The sequence below is a fragment of the Kryptolebias marmoratus genome, linkage group LG3 (assembly GCF_001649575.2).
Source record: "Kryptolebias marmoratus isolate JLee-2015 linkage group LG3, ASM164957v2, whole genome shotgun sequence".
Classification (NCBI taxonomy): Eukaryota; Metazoa; Chordata; class Actinopteri; order Cyprinodontiformes; family Rivulidae; genus Kryptolebias; species Kryptolebias marmoratus.
In genome coordinates this window covers 18879125-18905311 of record NC_051432.1, presented here as the reverse complement: position 1 = coordinate 18905311, position 26187 = coordinate 18879125, and the positions used below count along the sequence as shown (strand labels likewise).

Below are 26187 nucleotides of genomic sequence, written 5' to 3'. Positions count from 1 at the left end.
CAGTAAGAAGAATTTTAAAGCTGGAGCAGATGAGTGATCATTCAGCGTGGTTGAAGTCACGATTGTCCTAACTTTCTGCTTATCTTTGGGTTGTCCCATTGGCCAGTCCACATCAGTCAAACCAAGCAATAATCCAAACAGATTACAACAAATCCTTAAAAAGAATCAGATTTTGCTTTAGTTTAATAACAATAGTAAAAAGGATGAACTCAGTGATTACGTAAGTTTGACATGAAAGTAAGGACAATAAAATTATGCTTGCATAAAAATGTCTTTAATGCTTTGAGTGTTTGATTTTTTATTTTATTGTATATCCAGCAAACATTGTTCTGATTTTCTTCATGTATTTGAGGGAACTACATTATATAAAGTAAGTAAAAATCATCAATTTATTGTTAAAAATAATATTCTGTCAATCTCAACAATAAGTTGTAAACTAGATTTTAAATCTCAAGGTTTTTTTTCTTGTTTATATTAAACAAATAATAATAAGAAGATGGTGCATATTTCTATGCACTGTTTGTCAGGAGTGAATTTTGTAAATACACAGATTAATAATCTGGACATAGGGTCCAAACCTTCTCTTTCAAAGGAACCAGGAGGTCTCATTAGGTCCCTTTGCACCTAATACGGAGGTAAGATCTGCTTTCAAGACTGAAAGACCAGGGGGTGGAGGGGTGGGGGAATTCAAACTGAAGGACAAAAATCAATTTAAACACCTGTCAAAATAAACTTCCGGATCAGCTGTTTCAAAATAAAACAGTAAACGCATCACTGAGGATCTGTGGAATTTAATTAATGTCCACGCGTTCTGCTTATATTTTAATTAGTCTGTCAAGCTTCTCCTAGTGTTAGTTATTATATATTTTACCTGCAGCTCACAACTGCTTTTATTTTTACTGGGTATCTTATTTAGTCAAAGAGTGATTTCAAAGAGTGATTTCATGTGGTTTTTAAAATGAAAACTTTATTATTATTATTATTATACATTAATTTATAAAAGTATAAATCCAGAGCAACACAGAAATCTGATGTAAACATGAATATTTTGTTACTCATTAATAAATTTAGTCTGTGGCGTCGAATGGCATGAAGATGACGTTTTACCAGGTTTTAGTTTTGCTTTTATTTTGAAAGCGCAAATCCTGTAGTTTTCGGCGCAAACCTCCTTTTCCACCTCTAGCTTGACGCATAAAAGTTGAGCAGGGAGGCCGAGCTCCTGCTGCTGAAAGGCGCTCGGCGCTCAGAACGCAACCAGAGAGGAGAGACGCGCGGGGCGAGAACAACCTGATCCACGTCCTGCACGGAGAGAGAGGAGAAGCCAGAGGCACAAGCGTGGGATCTACACAGGCCCGTACTATGGAGAACAACTTAAAGTAGACTCCTGTGCCTTGCAGCTGAATAAGGTTAATATGGGAATAATCTGACATTAGAAACAGAGAATTACGCACGAAGGCGAACCAGCTTTTTACGCGCAGACTTTTTGGGGATGACAGGTTTTCATTTTGACCAGCCAAGCTGGCTGTATTTTTAACACACCGAGATGCGATTTTGCAGCGGGATCTTAAATAACTGACTCTGTTTTTCTGGATTTTTTTTTTCTTAAGGAAACAAGATGCAGCAAACACTTTGGCACACGCTGACGAAGATTTGAAATTCCATACTCGGATGACCTTATTGAAGGAATCTCTCTTGAACTGACTTTGGATATAGCCCCTTGAAACTGTGCATGCCGAGCCTGACATACTGCGTGTCACGCAGCGTGCGTTGCGCACTGCTCCAACCTGTGATATAGGGCTACCCTTGAGTGAGTTTTCAAAACAAGAGTCAGACCAACCAGACGTCTGTCCCTGCGTCTGAGTCATCGCGAGCAAACATTTGGACAAGCAGCTCTTCTTGGCAGTGACACAATTTTGGGGGGGACATATTTAAACAGTGAGCGCTTGGCGACCAAGCACGCGGGACGAGGCTCGGTTCGGCCGTGGGATTTGGACTCCGGGCTGCTAAATGCCCAGCCGGTCGCTTGCGGCTCCACAGGCTGGGCAGAAACATGAGGTCCTGGACCCTGCTGCTGCTGCTGGCTGCGCTGTTAACGACCCGTCTGCGGCTCGGAAACGCTGAGGTAAGACCGGAGCGATGTGCCGGGAAACAGATGTCCTCTAATCGATGAGGGGAAACCAACAGACACGGGTTAAAAGGCAGGGATGCGCGCAGAGGCTGTCAGCACTAGGGTTTAAAGGAAAAACACATCAGTGATTGAGATAAGAGTGACAAAGAATCAAGAGGAACACTCATCATTTCTTTTATTTGTATATTTTTTTTATTATTTAACTCCTCAAACAGTCTATTATCTGTGTCAGTACAGGCAAAAAAGGACATGGTTGCTTTAATATAAATCCCAGTTGGAGGAAAATGTCATTTTGAGAGATGGAATGAAAAAGGTCATGAGTTTGAGCTTATTTCAGTTGTGAATGTTTGATTTTTTTTTCTAATCTGGGAAAGCTAAAGTCTGATGAAGCTCCGCATTCTGTGACACAGACTGAGCTTATTATAAGACTTCGGTAAGGAGCTCATCAGAGGCATTTACCCTCTGACGTCTTTGTTGAATGGGTATTTTCTAAAACAGGAAAAATGCTGTATTTGTGCACATATGTATCATTCCCTGTGCATCAGTTTGTCTAGTTGTTCTTTTGTGGACTCAGCAGCTATAAGAGAGATCTGTGTGAGGTTCAGGCTTCATGGCAGTAATTTTCCTGAGGTGTAGCAGGGAGGAGTCATGGTGCCACAGAAAGATGGAAATGGTATGGTGAGGAGGGGCCCTGGCTCATGCCAACAGGAGTTAAACTAACGTTTGATTCTGGTGCCAGAATCTATCCTTCATTGTCACAACAAAGTCCCATTGTTCACCTCGTTTCCACGTCTTCCCTTAAATCTCCTTTTCCCTCCCTAGATGGATTCTGAGTGCAGTTTATGTGTACGTCCATGAATCACAGCTTCACTCTGAAAAACTCAAACAGCTGCACTTTTATAGCAACCAAATTTTAATTGTGTTTCATTTTTTTGTGTGTATGACGGGAAGCCGTAGACGTTTAGTTTGTCGTGGTTAGTCGTATCACTTCAACCCCTCAGACGGTAAACAAGTGTTTCACCTGTTCGACTGGTGAGCTGCCCACTCCAGATCCGGTTTGTCATGCAAACAACCTCGTCAATGACATCAGAAAAACACTGTTGGAGCCTTCCAGTCACATTCAAGTTTTAAGGCTCAGCTTAGGTTTCAGCAACAATAAAATATATAAGGTAATTATACTCCAGTGGAATGATTGTGTTGAACAAACTTGTGGCCTGCAGAGTGATGTTGTATCAGAGTCGTGCTTTTCCACTTTACTGAGCATTTTAGGGAGTGTGCTGCCTCAGAACAGACAGGACTTCTTAAACTGAGCACCCGAAAAGATTTGATATTTTTGTGTGGTTTTGTCTGTCTCAACATGAAGGGAAAGCATCTTAAATTTAAAGGCTTAGCAGTCCTTGAAGGAATGCATATCGCCTGCTGCCTTTTGGGCCAGAGTTTTAGACTAAGATCATCTTAAGATGAGAAGTGACAGAGTTATAGCTGTTTTGGTCAAACCTAGTAAATGACATTATGTGAGACTCCATGCGATTTTGCTAATTTTAGCTACATGTATTATTGCTCGAAGTATGTGTGTGTTAAAGATGACTCTCAGCTACTACCACACCGAATCTTAGCTCAATATCTGTAAAATTGGCTGAATTATACTAATTTTTGTTTACTATGGTCATGCACCACACACACACTCACACACATGCACACACACACACAAACAGCAATAAGTGAATTGACCAACGAGCTGAACAGTCAGTAAACACTGATGCATTTTGTGTTTTAAGGCTGTGATGTATCATCTGACGCCTTCCTGTGTTTAAATTAACTTTAATGTACTGTGGCAGGAATTTGAAGAACATCAGCTTGTAGTTTGAGCTCTCTGTGATTCAATAATCACCTTCTTATAATGTTTATTTGAGTTACGCCAAAAAAGGGAGACATCTTTCTCTTTGTTTTACCTCACTTCTTTGTTGAATAGACTGCACACACGCACGCACAGATTATTCAGCAAATTTATGGCAAAACAGATGTTGGATATAAAAAGCATCAGCAGAAAACATAATCATAATTCACAAATCAGAGAGCATTTTCTCTCCACTGCTGCGTGTAATCCAGTCAAAGGTTGCAGCTTTTACAATATGTTGCCGAACATGTGAAAAGGCATGTGTCCACTGAGAATCATCATGAAAATCCACTTAAAAAAAACATTTAAAAAAGCTCAAACAGGAGGCTGTTCAAATAAGAACTGCTGATTGGTGGCATTTTCAAACAGGTTGTTTTGTGACGATTGTCTCTGCGGACAAGCTGGCTGCTGCCTGCTTGGCTTGATCCATTTTACATAAGAACAACAACTAATCTGCCAGGGATTTCATGGAGTTTGTGCGCTGTGTGTGTATTTTTGTGAGCTCACATCTGGACACCCGGCTGGGTGTAGCTGTGCATGTGATACCATGGCATATGTGCATGTGTTTGCGTGTGTGTGTGTGTGTGTGCACATAAATCAGGGGATAGAAATGGCACATAAGATGATTTGTTTGTGAGCCTTGCAATTTTACATGAAGGGAAATCCTGTTTATATGGAAAATATTTTTTTGAAATGGTGGGAATGAGAGTCATAACCATATCTGAACAAATCCCCAGAATTATTCTGGCAAAAATTATAATAAGCAAAACCAAGAAAACATGTAATTATCATATAAAAATACAGATATATTACACGGTAAATCAAATGTTTACGCACCTGCTCTCAAAGTGACTCATCCATGTGTTCAGTTGGACCCTAAATAGCTGAAGGACTTTTACTTTAAGCAGCTGCAGGTTAGTACACTATGTGGCTAAATGTGTGACAGCAGGAAGTCAGGAGGAATCTACAAAATCTAGCTTTCTGTTTACAGATATTATACCATGTTTACACAAGCTGATCTGACTTAAACGCAATTAAAAGGAATCCTGAACTAGTTCATTAAGTCATGTTTGTCAAAAGGAAGCTGTTTGTGTCGTGCATCAAACAACAGAGCCGTCAATGATTTTACTTTACGCAATCATCAAATCACAAGACTTGTAGGAACTGCTCTAAGGGAGATTTCGAGTTGTTTCAAAAATCTGTTCCAAGAAATCAAAGTCCCGGAAGGTATGTTCCCAAAATGGCACAGGTGTGTGGCTCCCATTAAAAGGTAGCAGAGTTTTAAAATGTGCACACTGAGTTTACAAGGAAAAAAACAACAAATCCTTAGAAAGGTTTGATTGTTTTTGCTTGTTGGTTTAAAACAATAGTTCAGATGTACTGAAATGGGATTCTGCAGACAGGTTAGGAACAGTCAGTGTCTTACCTGTTGTAAATAGCTCTTTGAATTGCCTCAGTTTGGAGAAGTAGAGTTTAATTCTGACTGGATTGATGAGCTAACGGTTAGGAAGGGCGGGGCCAAGACCAAAGTGGATTTCTGCAATTTAAAACATTTCAACATTTTAAATCTCAAAAATGTTATAGCAGTTCATACAAATGGTATTTTATAATCTTAACCATTTCCAATAATTTTGCATTACTTGGTTATTTACACAGCATTCAGTGATTACTTGCATGCCCAAATGGCAGCAGCAGTTAGGGTAGCACTTCCTTCTGACATGAATATTTTTTTATTTCTGCTGGAATAATTGTTTAAAGCAGAGTTTTTGAAGTTGAAATTATTTTACGGTGGCAGTAATTCACTTTGGTCTTGGCTTCAGGTCAGAGAAAAACTTATTTCTCCAAACTGAAGTTATACAAAGAGCTGTCTTTAACAGGTGTTTAACCCTGCCATGGTACCCCACATCAGAAAATCTGAACTATCCCTTTAGCCTTTTGGTTACTGTTTAAATCAGAGGTCCTCAACCCTGGTCCTCGTGGCTCACTGTCCTGTATATTTTAGATGTTTCCCTGCCCTACTACACCTGATTCAAATATAAAACCAAAATGACCTGCTCTGAATGTCATCAAGTCAGTGACTCATTCGTTTCAGTGGGAATGTTGAAGCAGGGACACGTGCAAACATGCAGGACAGTGGGCCACGAGGACCAGGGTTGGGGACCTCTGGTTGAAGTGATGTCCTGAACAGGTCCAGCATTATCTCAGCTCCTCTCCTCTTTTCTCATTTTCTCAGTGCTCCCCTTCCAGCTCCTCTCCTCTGTTGTCTCTCCATCCATCATCCGTCCCCTCGTCTCCGCAGCCAGGGGTGGGACGCAGCATGTGTCGGGGGCGTCTGTTTGCGCTGCCGCTCTGAACATTCGCATGTGACTGAGAATACAAACTGTTTTATGCAACAGAAAGTTGGCAATTTGCCACTGCTCTGATAAAAGGAGACGTGTTTGGGGCAGCTCGGTGTGATTGTGAGACGCTCGTCACACACATCCACTCACTGTTTTTTGTTTGCATTCGGTTTATCTCGCAGACTTTGTTCTTTTGTTTAAGTGCATGTGTGCAAGCAGGCCACTGGCCCCATAATTACATTCCATTACACTTCACCTTTCTCCTCAAACATTCCTTACAACCTTGCCGCCTTCCAGATTTCCTTACAATGTGTGTGTGAGTGTCTGTGTGTGTGTTTTTATAAATGTATGACCTGGTTGTAAATCATGACATCCTCACAGACAGCCTTTTGACTTCTAATCTCAGTTTGACACTTGCATAGGTTGAGATGAAAGCGGGACAGACATTGTTATTATAGACCACACAAAGACCAAAAGCAGCAGGAGAAGACTTTTTGTGTGAATGGGCATGTTTGTTTGGTAGATAACCATGAAGAAACAAGGTATTCTTGTCAAACCACCGCTATTTGTCCAGTTCATGGTCTTTTTTTAAACCAGTTGTTTGTCCATGCGAGAAGCTATTTGCTTGTAAGTATGTGTTTGTGCAAAGTGCTGAGACTGTAATAATAGCTTGTTATAGAGTCAAAACTGTCTCTGTGAGAGCATGTGTGTGTGTGTGTGTGTTCTCTCTTGACAAATTGGGCGGACAGTGGTTAAGCATCTGTACGTAAAAGGGAAAAGAGGGGGTGAGCGTGTGTGTGTGTGTGTATGTGTGTGTTTGCCTAAGTAGGTCAGCCAATGGCTCGTGAAAGTCATCCAGGTGTCCTGAGCCGTCGCCGCCCACTAAGCAGACAGAGAGACGAGAAGAGAAGAGATAGCTCGGTGGGGATAAAAGAAGGACAAAAAAAAAGTTTTAAATCATACAAGGTCAAACACAAAAGAGGCTTTAGTCGTAAACAAAAGGTTGTAATTTAAGCTGTAGAACCACTTTATCATGGGGAAAATAAAAACCCACAACTCATTACGTCAAAACTGAGATCAAACGTATTTAACATGAGTGCGTATTAACTTTTAAAATGTTAGGAATTCATTGACTTAAAGAGATCATCCTTCAGAACCGTTTTGTTGCTCGTCATGATGTCCTAATTGTTAGAAATTAAAATTGTGTTGGAATCTTACCAGACGCAAAGTCCTGGTTTTTCAAGCAGCCTAGAAAAACACTAAAAACGGCAAAATAATAAAAAAAATGCAATAATAAAAAAATACTTAATTTTGAGTTTACCATTCCACTCCTAGTAATTGATTCACATCACCTCAGTGGTGTCATGTAGACCAACATTATTGTGTGTATATATGTTTAAATGTTTTAACTTACATATCTTACGCTCTAAGTTTCCTTATAGAAGTAATAATGCCTAAAAGGTTTTGTAGGTCTTCTAAGGCAGATTAGCTATTTTAAAGACATGTTTTGTTGAATGACTATCAGTAGTTATCATCATATCAGATGTGACATCCATCATAAAGAGCGGAGTACCTACAGTACTTTATAGCAACTCCATGACGTTGAAGCTGACAATAGCAGGGATTTGTTTTAGTATTTTGAAGTGCATTTTGAACTTGCACATGATGTAAATAGCCAAAATAAAATAATTTTGTCTGTTTTTGTTTCAACAAAAAAGGCTCAATGTGTATTATGACATATGGATATCCCTGGTCACATTTTAATGTCATAAAGAAAACAAAAAAAACTTTTTCTGCTTCAATTATTCATAAACATAGCAAAAATGAGATGACTTAAAGAATCTGAATGTGCTCAGATGGAACAAGTTCCTGGAGGTTTCTTTCATTTTAGAGAAGCTGCATAGTTTCTGTCATTTTTGCAAAGTTTTGCTTCCACTTAGAAATTACTTCTTTGCAAATTAGAGTTACACACAAATCACAGAAAGTGTCCTGGGTGTTAAAGCCTGCGATTCTTCTGTATTAGAGTTTTAATGTGGCGCTTTTAATGTTTTTAGCTGTTTTTTTTAAATAAAATAATTGTGAGAAACCATTTTTTTAATTAGATGGATGAGATTTACAAAGCTACAATAAGGGTAGTACAGAAGCTTTTATAAATACAGAATATTAAAAAATCTCCTGGAAGCAAATCTCTTTTTATTTGTTGACAAATGTATGTCAGTGTATAAAGTTATTTTATCCTATCTTTAGTGAATATGATGTTATCTGAACGTGTCAGATGTATTCTCGCAGATTTTCTGTCATTTTAAAATAATAAGAACATGCTTTATGTTTGGCTCTTCTCTGTTAGTTATCAGGGCTCATCAGCTCATCAAACTGATGAGCCCTGATTTGTTTTGGCATCTCTCTGACATGTGAGGGGTGTCAAGTGTTTCTCTCCATGCCCTGAGATTGTATCAACTAACAGCCAACCAAAGCAAAGTCATTGGCCTTTCATCTTGATAAAAAAACAACACGCCTTTTTAAAAAAAAGAATAAAGTAAAAAAAAAGAAGAAGAAGGGCAACAGAGATATTTATGGATTAAGAAAGAGAAGCACAAAAAGAGGCTAATTTCTCGTGTGACAATGGGAGCAACAGGGGTGTTTGTGGGTAAACAGACAGGGAGGGAGTGAGAACAGGAGCAGTGAACCCCACCGTTTCCTTCGATGGAGGAAGTGAAACTGGAGCAAGTTTTGACTGGAGATCAAGGATCGAGATACTTAAAAAACAAAAGCTTTTTGTTTCATTCTCCTCCTGTCCTTCTTCTTCCTCTTTTGGTTTTAGATTGTTGAAACGAATAAGTATACAGATAAACTGAAAATAAAAAAAATGAACAAAAAAAGATCTTGTGACACCTGATCCTGCTGACAACACTAAAATGTGACTGGACTTGGAAGGAAGGAGATAAAATTCCAGTTTTAATAACAATGTAAATTCTGATAAAACATTTGAATCTCCGATCTCAGGTGATTTATCTCAGTAAACAGATATAACTTTGATGCATTTAGTCAAGATGGGCAAATTTAGCTGAATCCGACCTTTAAACTAGAACATTTTTAATGAGTTCACCCTGATCATACAAAGATCTTAAAACAAAAACTCTTTCCAAACAAGGCAACAACACATTTCAACTGTCTGTGTCTGTCTCCACAGGGCGATCCACTCCCTCCATCCCTGGTCGACCTGCTGAGAGACTCTCCCATCTCCTCAGTGGAAGACTTGAAGCTGCTGCTGCAGCAGGAGGAGTCAAACGCAAAAGGTACGAATGACCAGCAGTCACCCCTCCTCACACACACACACACACACACACACACACACACACACACACACACACACACACACACACACACACAGAGTGAAAACACAGACTCGGAGGAGGTAAACATGTGTATGCAGAGCCCTGAAGACAGAGGAATGCAGAATGAGTATACATGCCAAGCGATGAGTTTAATCAGACACTTAGATAACAGCCTGATGAGGGAGAGAAAGAGGGTAGCAGCGACCTTGTGGGTTTGGACGGGCTGAGGCAGGGAGGAGGGGTGGGTTCTTCCAGCACAAGGTCACTGCATTGTTCTCCTGCTCTGGATTTCTCGAAAGGTTTGAATTATGGATGTGTGTATTTATGTGGCTGAAGGAGGCCAGCCCTCTCCAGGCTTCCTCGACCCCAACAGAGTCCAAACAAACTTGTTCACACACAGATCAGCAGGGCACTGAAAAATGTATCAGTCTTCCATACCTCAGAGGATCCAAGTCACACATACATGTATTAATAGACAGGCCTTTGATCAGTCCATAACGCATAAATAACAGGATGGAAAAACAGCAGAATAAGCAGAGGAAGGGATGCTCAAAAACAGTGACTCAGACTGACTGAGTTTTCCAGTTTATGCAGTTTTAGCAAGAATTTCAAATAAAGGAGAATGTGATTTTTTTTTTTTTTTTGCATTTTATATATTTATTTCTTTATCCATTGTTTTATGATTCATTGACTTACTGAATGCACTTCCTGTGCATGTGCAGTAACTTTGGTCATCTGTAAATTTTCATTTTAGTCATGCAAACATAAATGTTTGCACTCAACAATTACCTTTAGCTGCATGGTTTTTGAAGGAATGAGCAAACGTTACCCAACTCACACAGGCAATACACTTTGAGCAGTATTTGTGCTATTTCTGCACTCATGCTATATAAGGGAGAAGAAAAGGACCATTTCCCGTAACTTTGAGATTATATGTGTCATACTCCATCCAGCATTGCAACAATGTCATCGTAAGAATTCTGGCTTCTTGATAACCGAGTTGTGTCAGAACACAAGCTAAGAATCATCCTCTGCTAAATAAAGTCTTCAGTCTTCTTTTTTTGCGTGAACTCTGATTCTACATTCACACCATTGTTTTCCTGTTGTCTTCTTCCATACAGTTTTTGCAGTCTAATTCTGCATCACTTGTCCTGTTTTAGCCGTTCATAAATCAAAACATTCAGTCCATTCAGGAGATAAGTGCCATAACTTTTGGTTTTTGTAACTTTCTAAATAAAGTTAAATGTTTTAAAAAGTATAAAATATTTTCCCCATAATAATACGCTGAGATCTCTTCAGTTCCTCCAAAACTTTTGTTCTCTTTAAAATCTGCTTTAGCGTATTTGCTCTGTTTTTATCTCCTTATGCTACTTTTAACTTTTAGCTACAGTTTGGCAGCTTTTACTTTTAGTTAGGCCTTTGTTAATTTTAGGTCACTTTTTGCTGCTTTTAGCTTATACCTACCATTTTGCTCCTTTCAGCTTTTAGCTAGTGTTTTGCTTCTATTCTTGTTAACAACTCAGTTTCAGCTCTTTCAGCAAAGTCATTCAGCACTCTGCATTCATCCTGCATATTTACAGAAAATGCAATTTCTCAGGTAGTCATTTCAAGTTGGCTTTTTTTTTTTACTGCTACATATGTTCTATTGCCTAGAACCAAAAAAGTTCCACTTATCATGTTTTTTATTATTATTATTATTATGTAATGTCTGTGTCTCTACATGAGCTTGTGTTTATGTAACATTTTGATATGCCCTAAAAAATGTTGTAAGTTGGTGTTTTGTCAGAACTGACAGAACAGGGTGCAGAAATAAATGAATCGAATGTTGACGCCTTTAAAATATTTAGATGCATAGATAGATAAATGCACAGATAACATTCAAAGCTGCCTCCAAGAACAATTTAGAACAGTTCTTTTCATGCACCTAATTAAAGCTAACAGTCAACCAAGTACTGCCTTTGTTGCAAAGCTGTCTTCACCAGAGATATAATTAGGACTAAGGGGCTACAGCATGAAATGAGGGTATGTATGTGCACATGCATCAGCTATATTTAACATCTCATATCTCTCTTCAGCAGTATTCTTGACAGCGGCGAGACAAATTGTGGCAGAAAATAGCTTAATTGTTTTAGAGGGGTTAAAAAATGGCTTTCTTTGTGCAGTGAACAATGAGCCTGGCTGAAAAGTTCCTGAATGGCCTCACATGTTTTACACATTTTTCTTGCTTAATAAAGTGGTGCTTAAATGCTGCCCAGCTTCAGAATAAACCTTTTGATTTGTATCCCTCTAATCTCACCTTTTGCATTTCTCTTTTAGAAGATGAAGAGGATGAGCATGATACTCTTCCAAGCCCCGGCCATGGTCGATACGTCAGAAGTCTCAGTAAGTTATACAATTATAGACTTCTGTTTACTTTATTAACCATTTTGTGTCTTTTTTTCCCCCTCTCATCTCTTTTATTGTTACTTATGTCAATCTTCTTCCCGTCTTTTGTCCTTAAAGTGGAGGCACCGCTGGCCCAGCAGGCGGGCTGTAAAGTTCGAATTGAGGTAATGGAAGTGACGAGATCAATGGTGGATCGCCGCAACGCCAACTTCGTGCTGTGGCCGTCGTGTGTGGAGGTGCAGCGATGTTCGGGCTGCTGCAACTCCAGGCTGCTGCAGTGCATCCCGATCGTGACCTCCATCAGATACCTGCAGGTAATTCAGATCCTATAAAAACAGGATTTTCATGTCTTCTGTAAATAGAAATCCTTCCAGAGGTAAAAGGTCCTTTGATAATAAAATAAAATAAAAGCAATTGCTTTGACGTTTTGATAAATGTTTGAATAACATGATCCCTACTTACTTACTGAACTATAATCGGAGATCTTTTTAAAATAGGTCTTTATTTTGGATTTTATGGTTTGGACCTATGTAATATGTTTTACAGTATTTATAACAAAGCTTTAGTTTCTCTAAAGACTTTATGTAATCTTTCACCATTTTTGTAGAAAATACACATTTTCTGGAATTGTTTCGAACAAAAGCAGTTATCAGTTCCTAACTTGGCTTTTATTATGAATCCTTTCATAACAATGGCAGACTAGTAAATCATGTCACCATTATCTTTAATCTTTTCCAATTAAATTATTGTTCAATTTCTGCAAAAACCAGTGTAAAAACATCCGTTTACTACTTTGCTCAGGGCAAAAATTTGATTTTTTTTGTTCACAAGAGCAGTTGCTAAGCATTCCCAAATATTTACTCCTCACTGCTGACTAATATAATGACAATTAAACAGGTAGTGAAATTACTCAAGGTGCACATTACTTAATCTGTCCCTGGTTGTGCGCCAATTTTTCAGTTCTTCATAAGTGATTAGAGAAACCAGCTTTGTAATTCAGACAAAAAGAAGAAAAGTAGCATGGTGGTTGTAAAATTTTATCATGTGTATGTTCTGTTGTTTCATTACTGACTTATGACCTGACATTATGGAAAGCTATATAAAAAAAAACATTACTTTGCATGTCACTTAGCTGATTTAGGCTATTTATTTTATCTCTACTGATGTACAGAAGCTAATGAAAGCAGGAATATAAACAGTAAAAGGTTGGCATGACTTGCTATTTATGCACAATTCTATAAAACCACATGAAATTTTGTTTAAAACACTCAAAAATAGTAAGGTTTTAGTTAATGGATACATGATTTACGTTTTTAAAAGTGTAATTTTGTATCCATATTGTTAAATTACAGTAATCTTTATTAAAATCAAAGCATATCAATCATTTAGACAGTGTGGTGAAAGTGGAACAGAGGCTTCCTTATGTTGTAGCTCTGTTGCCATTATTTCAAGGGATTAATATTCCCAGTATGACATATTGAATTACCATGGAAGGCTTTTTAAACTTTGAGAACAGGTATCTCAACATTTCTTTCCTTTGAACTTTAGAGGAGAAACAAGTCTTAACAGGCAGCCACTCAACAGAAGTATATGTTGTTATCCGCCTGTTAGCTTCATAATATGCATCCTTAAATTTACAGTATGTTCAGTAAAGTTTTGATTTTAGATTTCATGTTACGGTAGTTGCATCCTGATATAAATGAACATGTTTTAAGTTGTGTTTCTGGTCTTTCAACCTTTTTTTCCAGGTCATGAAGATCCAGTACATAAACAAGAGCCCCCAGTATGACAAAGCCATCATCTCAGTGGAAGATCACGTCACCTGTAGGTGCCAGTTGTCCTCCTCATCTTCGTCTTCTTCAACTGTCTCCATCCCTCGCTCTCCAAGTCAGAGCAACCCAAATCCTCTTCCGTCTCCACCACAGAAGCCTCCTCCATCCTCCTACGTTCCTGTGTCCCCTCCCCGACCCGTTCACCCTGCCTTACCGAGGACTCACAGCTCCAAGGCAGACCTGCATCGCCACGACGACCTGAAGCACAACCAGCAGCATTACCATCCACAGGAGCACGAGCCAGTGGCGAGGCAGTGGCAGCAGGGCAGTTACACTCAGCTGGTGCGCTGGACGCAGCCTAGAGTGCATCAAGCCCCCACCCACGCGCAGACAGGCTTGCACCAGACAGTGACTGGGTTGCTCGGGTCGGTCAGCAGCTGGCCGTCTGAAGCAAAAGCAGAGCACGCCGTGATGGGAAGCACGCTGCAAGCTGGACACGGGAGCGGCTACGACAGGAGTCGTGAGGAGACTGGCGGGGAGGAAGGGCACCCTCCTGATCATGAACAGAGGCAGCAGCAGCTGCTACAGCACCAGCAGAGGCTGCAGCATCAGTATCATCAACAACAGTATCCACAGCAGTACAACCACAGAGGAGAGCAGGAGCAGGACCTGAGGACGACGCAGCATTGGCTCAACGTTCCCCAGTCTGACAGCGCTTCTGCGCCTGTTGGCCTGACCCTGCCTCCCAAACCCAAAGGAAACCCCACCCCTTTCCCATCTATATTTCAAAAAGACTCGGTGACCAGCCAGCAATTTACAGCGGTCACCAAAAACAAACAGACAGAGACTGAAAAGGTCAGTCAAAAAGAGGGGAACGAGAGGGAGGAAAGTGGGTCGGCCATTAGTGGCGACTCAGCCAGGGCAGAACTGGCCAATCAGGGGAGGAAAATAGACTCTAAAGTGAACAGAGAGGGAGATCGTTTAACAGAAGAGGAGAGAAGACAGAAACTTCTGGAGATGGTACAGAGCGAACCAGAAAAAACATCTGTTCTTCATCCACATCAGCATCAGCATCATCAGCGGAGACCGAAGCCAACCCCGTTTAAAACAGGTACACCTCAAATGTCTGAGAGGACACGTTTGTCGCCAGCTTTGTAGATATCTAGTGGCAGCTTAAAGGCAAATTTCCATGCTGTAAAGTAAAACCTAAGTCAGTTTGTGGATTTATGACTAATATCAGTGTGAATTTGTCAGGCAGGAAGTAGCTAACTGTTCATGAATGACTAAACAACACGGCTTTAAGCATCCTGCTATTCTTCCTCTAACTGTTGGGATTTCTGAGGTCAGAGCTTCATATTTGTCTTAAACTTATAGGTAACGTTAGTTTTTGTTACCCAGCCTGTAAAACTAGCAGGTACCCTTTAGGGTCCAGTTTAAGAAGTTCTGCTCCTGGTTTATTCTTCATTTCAATAAATTCCGAAAAAACAACAACTTTGAAACCAAGCTGGAATATGTGTTTTGCTTCGAATGTAACTATTTTATTTGAACATAGACTGCCTTTGCCTTTCCATCCATTACCTTTTCTTTATTTATGTTCCATAACTGATAGAATTGAAAACAGAGAAAAATTAGATGGTTTCTATCAGCAGTAGCGACTGATACTCAGATACTTGGAAATTTCAGTTCCAAAACCTGTAAAAATTAAAACAAACACAAACAAGTTTCCGCTGTATTTATAATTTAAAAAAACCCCAAACCTACTTCTTTTCAGAACAATTAATTTTTCCTCAAGAAAAACCCAATTTATCTTTGCTATAACTTGTATATCTTTTAACATATGAAGTCATGTTATTATTGAAAGGCAAGTGATCACATAGTTGTGTGTCTGTGTGTGTGTGTTTGTGTGTTTGTTTGTCTATTGTGTTAGCAAAATATCTTATGAACCACTGGATGGATTTTAATTGTTTTATGTGCATCTACAACTGATTTCCCTCTGAAGTCAACCTGTTACCTGTTTCAAGAATCACTAAAAATGGATATAACTCAGCCATTTTTACAAATATTGAGCTAAAATTTGGTTTGGTAGTAGCTGGGAGTCATCCTAATGGATCGGATGGGATCTTTGTTTAAAACTTTGGCATTCAGTGTTGGACTCAACCTTGTTTGTCTTGTAGCGAAATATCTCAGAAACCACTGATTTTAATGAAACGTCACAAAGTAAACACTGCATGTACATTGACAACTGATTAACATTTCGAGGTCAACCCAATTCAAGATGGCCACTAAAGCTAATCAATCTTAGCAAATACCAAAATTTCCATAATGTGTGTGAATTTTTAAAAAATATTAATCTTAATTTTGGTGTGGGAATCATCCCCAACACATACTCCAAACATGACATTTTTATTTCAAACTTAGACGTGCAGGCAATATGCATTTTTTCATTTAATGCTATTTACCTGATGTTAAAATCTGTTCAGATTTCAAGGTGCATTTTGGAAAGTCTTTGGGTGTGTACAAAGAATGCATAAAAAGAAACAAACCAGCCATAATTCCTCTTTGAGTAGCGGTGACTGATCTCATGTCTCTCTCTTTCAGCAATCTCTACCACAGCTCCCAGGTCGGCGGCAGCTCGTCAGACACCTGTCCGACCTCCTCGCCGCAGGAGAAAACACCGCAAACGCATGAGTAAAGCTGCTATGAGAGCTAAGATCTTGAAGGTGAGACGGAGGACAGAACTGAGGGGAAGAAGAGATGAGATGAAGGGGGGGGGGGTTAGGAATTTAAGTCAGCCATAAGGTATCACAGATTGGCTTTTAAGGAATAATAACCTTTAATGCACCATTGTTTTCCCATGCTGATGGACAGTGTTACTTTCCAAAACAAAACTGACCGTTTTTATTTGAATTATTCTCTCATTTTAGTAATAGTGTTGTTGTTTCCACTTTCTTGCAAACGCGGTCATGCCAAGGATGAGTAATCTTTTTGGTTTTGACATTTTTTTCTTAAGTCTAACAGCCTTTACCGCACACACTCTATTTATAACAAGTTACTGACAAAAAAATACAAGGAAACAAGATATTATTAGACGCAAGAGTAAAGAATGGAAAATATGCTGGGGCAATAAATCTTGTGTGACATGAGCTATGCAAGTAAATCAAGAATCAACAACAAAAACATCTAATTAATATCTTGGTCTCTTCTTTCTCGAATAGGAAATGGTGTAGCAGACTAACCTGGAACCTGAAACATTGCTCCAAGGTATAATGGAAGCAAAAGAAAACAGGTGTTTCCGAAGGTTGGATTTTCAGAACTGCTGTTTTCAACACCCTCACAGAAAGTCACCTTCCTGGCTCCAGAGATGCTACGGAGCAGCCCTCGCTCTGGATTTAATAAGTGCAATCTTGTGAACTCCTTCAGATTGGAGGAACTTTATCACACTAAACACTGGATCTCACTCATGTAATCTGTTTGGACCACAAACCGCTTTAACAAGGATTTATGGAAACCTGTTCGGAGCTGTCAGAACAATAGACATCTGGTGGCCATTGATTGGCTACTTTTAACATGTTGTTCAGCAAGTAACTTGGAGGTTTTCATGATTTCGGGCGACATGAGGAACTCAAGTTAAAAAACCGGAGACAGAGAGAACTGGATTTCTACACTGGATAACAAGTGGACACTGTAGATCACAGTTTAGGCCTCAATATCAAACATTACTGTACTGTTGCCCTAAAATGTCTGAATCTATCATCATCTAACACTGGAGTAGCTGCACACTGATCATGCCACACTGACTTTAGAGAAGTATTCTGCTGTGTACAGTAGCTAAATATACTGGAAAATATCAATAACCTGTTCATTGTTTACTACTGCCAGATCAAAATGATATGGAATAACAGCTAAACGCCTGCTTTGATAACCCGCTATGAATATCCACAAGTCTTAAAGACCTGGCTTTCAAAGACTGTGAGCCAGTTATAGCCAATGCTAAATTGTAAAAATAAAAGCTTTTAAAAAATTATTTCCAGGGGAAAGATAAAAGTTTTATTTCTTAACTTATTAAAAAAAATGAGGACAAGAAGTCCTCTGGTTCTCAAGTGTAATTATTGTTGCAAATACGTAAGGTTATAATATTTGGTTGTAAAACTGTTACTGTAATGAATGTTATTTTTAATATAAAATAAAAATGTTCAAGGAATATTAAAGCCTTTTCCTTATTCTTTCATGGTCATATGTGAATGGAGATAAAAATGCATGAGTACGTCTGGTAAATGCACTTGAAATCTCTGCGTGCATGAGTGTTCAGCTTGAAACATCGGCTAATCTTTGCCCTCTGACTGTAAGTGAAGGAGTACCTTCACGCAAGTCAAAGCAGGGGTCAGCAGAGTCTCTGGTTGCTATAGTTACTCACGGATGAACATGTCAACAGAGGAGTATCGGATGGTGAAAGAGAGACGAGGGAGGGGACGGTGTCAGCCCAGGAATGGCTGCGAGACGAACAACGGAGGAGGAAAGAGCATTCAGAGCCAGCTGAGGACGAGATCACTGAGACATGACAAGAAGAGAAACAAAAACTGCAACCAAAATAGAAAAGACGATAAAACTGGGTGTTACTGTGAAAATGTTTTGCATCATCTCTAATTTCTTCATACTTTGCTTCCAAGAAGACAAACTTCCTTGTATTCTCTCAAAGTAATCTTGATCAGTAGTTCTTCAAACAACCTGCTTTTTTTTTGCTCATTTTTTTCTCTGGTTTGTCTACCTGAACATGACAGAATGCTGTGCAGTTTGTGCTTAAAAAAATGAAGAAAGTGAACACGAGAAGCGTCAGGTCTGCAGCAGATAAACAGTATATGAAAGTTGTGTCTTTAAAAAGAGGAAAAAACATCCAGCAATGAAGGATGATGAGAGATGCATCATCCTTCAGTTTATCATCAGCTGTATGTAAACTTCTCAGCTTGTCGCTCTCAGGGAATCAAAGAAAGAGGGATGACTCAGCATTTTTTTCTTATTCCCATGTATAAATATTAAATATAATATTAAAGTAGAGGCATTAAGTGTGACCTGTCGTAAATACAATTTACGGGAGGAAAGACGTTCAAATTTCCTATTGTTGGCGTAATGGGATTTCCCCCGCAAAGCTAATTCTATCAACAGTTTCTGTTCTTTAAGGAGGATGACTCATTTCGACCCCTATGAGACATAAACACACACTTTAAGACTCCTATTTAAGACTTAGAAGTAAATCGAAGTCCTGGTTGTTAACTGAATATTAACACATTATTTTGAAAAAACAAAACAAAACGATACTCATGACTAACACAGTAGTCATTAAAAACCCTAATGTTTTCTATTTTTACAATAGTAACATTAAAACCACAAATAAATTGGATTGGCATTTAATTTTTTGTCTTTATAGAAAAACTGGATATCACACAAGTCTGTGTACTCATTAGCAAGAGGTGTACTTCAAATTAACAATCAATCAGATAAGATCAGGAAATCACTTGATTGTAAATTCCAACAGAAGGAAAACCAAGATGATAAAGAAAATGCACAAACTTTACATGAAAGAAACAAAAAAGGGAGAGAGTAGTGGTTCTGATCTGCAGATAATATGATTGAAAGACTGAAAACCAACCCTTAATTCTAAAGAAAACATGCAAACATCTCAGGCATGGTTTTAATAAACTAAGTTTGAAGTTGTAAGTTTAAGAGGACACGTTTAAAACACCCAAAGTGTGTCTGTTTTATTTTTGTTTAAAGAAATTGGTGGTGTTGCTGATGAATTTTACTCATTACATAGAAAATATTTCTTGTTTATTGGAAATTAGGATATAATTTTCCACCTGGAGCCACAATTTTGACCAAATACAATATGTGCTGCTTTATCCTAAGTAAGTGCGTCATAGCAAAAGCAGCAATGCTTCAACAAAGTTCAACAGAGCATCCACCACTAGCACTCACACATAGAGAGGCTGCAGACAAAGCAAACGTGTTGTTGTGTTCTCGGCCTTATAACTGAGTGAGTGTAATGATGTTGTTAGTGACAGGAATGAAAATAAGCCCAGTGTTATGCTGAGACTCACTGATGTGGGTGGTCCCTCCCCATCCTGGGATGCACTTTTGTGGACTGAGAAAATTTCTCGAAAATTTTTTGCTGACAATATGCTTTTTACACCCACTGGAACGTGTCAAAAAAGAACTCCCATCAATTTTAAGCGAAATCCAGGCTGTTTTTTTTATAGAACATCTAATGTTTATTTGTTCAATGATGTCCAACAAAGAGCAAAACACCCCGTTTTCATCTTTTGTCTTTTTTCCTAAGTTGCACAAATTGTATTTATCTAGTTTGTTCGTATGTTAAATGTTGTTCATCTACATAGCAGGTCGTCACTGGTCTTCTCTTCCATAAATCACAACCCTGTGGTTTGGTTCAGCCTGAAGTGTAAGTGTGAGGTACTGTGGTGTGATCAACCAGTAAAGGTGAGCCAAAGTTCAGCCAGGTCACCGAGGCCGAATAAACTCTTTGCTGCCGATGCATTTTGATGATGATGATATGTGTGTGTGTGTTTGTACATGCAGGGGCAGACATGTGCGCATGGCTGCCTGCCATGCCTGCGGTGTCCCTCTGACAAGTGTGTGTGACTGTGTCCATGTGTTGTGAAACAAATGGAGAGTGTGTCTTCTGGCACAATGTCCCCACGCTAGCAGCTTAATGAGCTGGTAGCTGGCAGCCAATCACGGTCACTGGCAACCTCCGGGGTCACACCGTGGTGTCCTGTCTAAACAACGCAGTTGGTCCTCCTACATCTGACACACTCCTGAGAAGACACACACACGTTCAGCAGAGGTCATGGTAGCAAGAGTGCAGTTTTAGCAGATAAACACATAGATGATTATATGCACATATGCAGACAACACTGATACTCAGAGACACACCTTCCTGGCTCATGTTTGTATTCGTGTGTGTGTGTGATGCCAACCCTTTATCTGGAGGAAGATGTGACATGAGTTTGTCTAAAATTAATTCACAGTCTGCTGAATACAGCTGAACATACACTTGGATACAGATCTTGTTCAGCTTCTCATCTAGCACTTTTCTTTTTCAAATAAAACCTTTGTCAAGTGTAGGAAAATAGAAAAAAGTAGGAAATAGAGCCAAGAAATTTACACAAATTTTCTTATAAAAAAGAACATCCATCCTGTTAGTTGCCAGCTCACCATGGTGCATAACAAAGAACAGGGATGGAAAAATATCTACAGTGTGTCCTTAAATTAAAAATTTGCAAGCAAACTTTGTGAATGGCTGCAAACTACCGTGTGTGTTTGTTTATCTACAGAAACAGCCGAAGTGACTAAAAATAGGTCAACAATGGAGCCGTGTCTGGAAGAGCCATTTGGGATGGAGAAGTCCGACAATTTTTATGGGTTGGTACACATCTACGGTCATATTTGTTGAGTAAAGTGTGCAGATAAAAGTGCTGTGTTTACACAGAGTGCGTACCTGCATTTCAAAACTGCATATCAGTACATCTGGAAACCTCTTTCAAAGTTTCTTAGATAAAGCATATAAAGGCACAAATATTGTTTATTGGTCTAAGATAATAAACGCTTTACTGAAACAGCCAAAAAGCACTCATATTCCCAAAGCACCAAAATCCTTTTTACCAAATGGAGATGTTTAGAGGCATCAGAGAATTGAATGTCAAGATTTAACAACACTTACAGGCCCCAAGGACTCAATTGAAAGGATTACATTAACGGCACTTATGTACACTTTTTCTTTTTTCTTGCACATTCAAGAAGACTCTTTACTCCAGTGGGACACAAATCAGCTTAAACAGGAGTGAAAGTACAGCTAAAAGGTTAATATTATCTGGATATGAATATCATCTTATAAATAAAACATGTTTGGGTTTGTTTACTTGTTTTTGTGAGTGGAAAATCACATTTGGTCACTTAGATTTAGCTCACAGAAAGATTTCCGTTAAACCCTCTGCCCCTGCAGATTGGAAATTTTGGCTCAGTCGGCCTCTTATTGTGACAGACTGTGTCAATATTATCTGTCTGTCCCGATGGGGAAGTGAATCTCCCTAAATCCATTTATTTCACTCTCTAGAGGAAACCAAGATGACCACCCCACCCCAGTGAATGCACACAACTACACACGCAGAGAGTCGCCTTCTGCCACAATAGTGTTGTCATGTGGTAAGAGTGAGTTTGGATGGGCTGGGCTGGTAGTTTGGTCTTGCTGTTGTTTGCTGAGGGGGTGTTGTGGCTCCATGAGTGGCCTTGTCTGAGACCCCCACCCACCCATACACACACATACAACTTTGTCCTCTGTTCGCCCTGTTTCAGGGCCGGCACATGCACACCCATGTGAATATTATTTTGAACGTGCATTTAAAAATACAAGAAGACAATGAGGACAAAAGTAATCTGCTGTGGACTCTAACCGAGCAGCTGACTTTAATCACAGGGATCTCAGGCTCAAAGTTTTATCACAGTATAATCCCAAACTTCACTGTGACCTTGATCTGTTTAAATGGCTTTTATTGTGAGAAAAGAGTCAAAATGGGACTTTTTTCTCACAGCTTACATTAAATAACATGGATGTCCAATGCTGCAGCCTCAGACATATATAGGATTGTTATTTTAATACATCAGTTGCTTAGTAACCTTTTCCAGATACGATAAAAGAAACAATAAAAAAGTCTTTCTCTCTCTCTCTCAAAGATCTAAATTTTTGACTTTTTTCTGGATTTGGTTGGTTTTGCCTCGTCCTCTCCTGTCGTATAAATGCCCAGTGTTTCCAGCTGTTGAACGTCTCAATATTTATGATTAAAATATACCGTTTGGTGACGCCACCTGTAAAATCAGGCAGGAAGATTAAATGAATCTTTTATGATTGCATTCTTGTGCAACTCATCTGCTTATACCAGGTAATTTTAGCAGAACAAAGTGCTGATGTGCTTCTGGATTGCTTTTTTTTTTCAATTATTTGCAGCTCATCAGCTAGGATCAAAAGATTTAAGGGTGAACAACTTCAGTGCCTGTGGTTTAGACAGTTAAACATCTTTAACCAAGGGAAACTTTCTTCTACATACGGCAGTGATGCAGTAACCCAGTTATTTTTTTAGAAAAGTTATTTAGATTTATTTGACAAAACGAATCTCACATACCCCAAACCCAGATACAATCAACACATTAGATAAAGAATCCTACATTTTGTCTTGACAATATGTCACTCAGTTATTTTTTATTATAGCTATCAGCCATGAAATTGTCAAAGATCAGATCAGGATCTATATATTTTTATGTTGTTGATGTGGGCATTCTAAACACCTAAAGGCACTGTATGGGTATTTTAGCATTTTTGTTAGAATATGTGAACAAAACAAATGTGAATAGAGAAAATAAACTATTTAAAAAAATATCCGGAGTAGTGTAGATAAGGTCTTAGCAAAGCAGATGTAGCCTAAGTGATAACAGAAAAATCTGATTACGTGAACAAGCTCTGCAGCTCTTGTAGTCGTGCAGTCTGGCTCTTGTATCTGTAAGATCTGGGACACTTCTTGGCACAAAACATCAGTAACAAAATTTGCCTGACCTGAGTTTTTTCTTTGTAGGATGAGTCAGCTTGTTTGCATGTTTTAAAAAAAAATCAATCTTTTTCCAATGTGTCTTGTTCTGAAGTACGTGCTACTTTATATTTTTGGCCTAGAGCAGTTAGATCAGGTGAGTGGGACCAAATTAAAAACTCATCAGATATCTAACAAACTGAGCCAACAAACATTTTGGCATGTCATGGCAGGAAATGCACACATGCATTATTAATGGCTTCATTCCTATCATGCCTACTCATTCACTCACAAATTTTACTGAGACAATGACAGCATTAACTGCCCCCCCTAAAAAAAACATCCATAATATTGTTAACATGGTGTGGCTGTAGCCGTTTCCAACTGTGGGTAAGGCCATACAAACTCAAAGCTAACACAGCTTGTGAAGAATATTAAACAGCAGAGTTTAGGCAGAAAGAAAGTCCAACACAGTTGGAAGAAACTAAAACTTGTGTTAAATACCAAACAACAACCTCCAGAGCTAAAGAATGGAGACAACACTGTACCAAGAACTGCAGGCAGCTCCTCAAATGACTCAAATCTGCTCACTCCAAAAGTAACTCACCAACCAGGTGCCAGAAGTTCAAATACAAACAGAGGCTCTAAGAATCTGTTCCTGTGAGTGAATAAACCATGTTCATTGACTTCCAATAATGCTGGTGTTTTCTTGCAGCAGGTGTTGTGTTCAGTTTTGTTGGTTGAACGACTGGGAGACAAAGTTAGAGGCCAGACTGAGAGGATTTGGACATGTGCAGAGGAGGGACAGTGGGTATATTGGTAGAAGGATGTTAGAGATGCAGCTGCCAGGAAAAAGACAAAGAGGAGACATATGGATGCAGTTAGAGAGGACATGGAGGAAGTTGGATGAGGACAGAGGACACAGAAGACAGAGTTAGATGGAGGAGGATGACTCGCTGTGGAGACTCCTGAAAAGGAGAGGTGAATAAGGAAACTGACGTATAAATGAACAGATAAATTATAAATAAAAAACTAAATGAAACGACAAATTGCAACATCCATCTACATTTAGTAACATAAAATTTTCAGTGCTGTCACTTAAATCCCATCAGACATTTATGAACTAGAGATTTATGTCATTTTAACACTTAAATAAGAAACACACACACAATTTAATACTTGAGTTAATTTATTGATTTGAGCTCGTCCAGCTCAGAGAATGACTTGATTTGATTAAAGGATTTGATTAAATGAAGTGTATTGACTACTCTTCTGCTGTTGAGGGACTGAGATGTTTGTGTTTTTATAGTTTGTTTAGAAGTGATTGATTCTGGATGTAAGAGATAGTCCAACTTTTCATTTTTACTAAACCCGAACGTCAGTCTGTTGCTTGTTGTCAAACAGATTGATGTCTGTAAGGAAATCTGTATGCATGGTTTAATTCAAATGAGGGAATGGACCTCTGACTTTATTTTAACTCATGAATGGCATCCAGAAAGCCTCTGTAACTTCATTGTACCTCATGCTAGCAGTAGCTGAAGAAAGGATACAAACACGTTTACAACTTAAGGTTTAAATAAAAACAACCCCTGGCTCAAAAACTCAAGTCATGACAGCAAACCGACTCAAATTCAGTCTTTTATACATAGTTAATACTTGCATTTGATGTTAAATTTGAATGATGCTCCTTTCAGGTCACTGACAGAAGTCTGACTTGATTAATTAATTTATGGGATTTAACCGTGATGCGTAAGAAACCCCAAGTCAAATTCTAACCATAAAACCAAGATAATTATCTAGTATTCCATTGTTGGAGCAGAGGGGTATCTGAATGACCTCACATTCAAAAAATGTTTAAACTAAAACTGTCAGGTCCTCCCAAATGTTCTACAAATAGGTACAAAAGCTTCCAGACAAAGAACTTCAGCTGTCGTTCTCTCGCCGTATTTGTCTGCTTGACTTTGTCACACAATAGCTCAGGATTCAATCTTTCCGCACATCCTCCTGCTCAGTTTCCTGTTATGATTCTGACAGAAGCCCGTGTCATAATTACAGTACGGTACTGTATGTGTGTGTGTGGGAGAAAATTCAACAGGAACAATCATATGTGTTTTTGTATCAGTGCCGCTTTGGACAAAAAATTAACATGTTACATCATATAGTGTGATGCTAAAAGCGATCAAGAATTTCCTTAACTGCCCATTTCAGCTAGTAATGAATAATTGTTACCATAAGCTCCACAAGAGACTCAGTTATGAAAAGGTATGTTGAACAAGCCCTCCGGCTTGGTCTCCATTTGTCTTAAGAAACTTTATTTGCTTTAAGACCTTCAGTCAGTTGTTCATTAACCCAGATTTTTAGTTTTAGAAAGGAAAAAAAAGATGAAATGTCTTTGAAGCTCATATATCCTGGACTCCTGGACCAGGAGGACAGAAGTACTTTGAGGACTACATTATTTGTGTCAGGACTCCTGGTAACAGTAACCAAGCATTTGCTTGTTTTCAGATATTCCATAAGTTTATAAAGAAGTGAAACAAGAAGTGCGTGTTTGTCCGTTTCTTTCTCTTGTCTTCGTTTTCACTGAGCTTTGAAAGCCAATCTTTTCTCCTTCCTGCCTTGTCTTTGTTTAAGCTCACGCTTCTCATCTTGCTGCTCAGCAGTTGTCCTCATGAAAACATGAGGAAAGTAACAAAGAAAAAGGAACGCTTCCTTCTTTTGACCAGAACTATATTTGTCTCTGGTTT

General features: G+C 38.9%; 1 protein-coding gene across 2 annotated transcripts; it reads left to right on the top strand.

Moving 5' to 3' along the window:
* Positions 1 to 1248: 1248 nt before the first annotated feature.
* Positions 1249 to 18054, top strand: si:ch211-79m20.1 (putative mediator of RNA polymerase II transcription subunit 12). Of its 2 annotated transcripts, XM_017409657.3 has the most exons (8): positions 1252 to 1406; positions 1608 to 2122; positions 9555 to 9660; positions 12016 to 12081; positions 12202 to 12398; positions 13833 to 14967; positions 16455 to 16576; positions 17072 to 18054. In XM_017409657.3, exons 2-8 carry the CDS (start codon positions 2051 to 2053, stop codon positions 17081 to 17083), a joined length of 1710 nt encoding a protein of 569 aa, XP_017265146.1. In that variant the 5' UTR covers positions 1252 to 1406; positions 1608 to 2050; the 3' UTR covers positions 17084 to 18054. The 2 variants fall into 2 exon arrangements, with proteins under 2 accessions (XP_037830870.1, XP_017265146.1); XM_037974942.1 differs by having other exon boundaries at positions 1249 to 2122.
* Positions 18055 to 26187: the final 8133 nt, after the last annotated feature.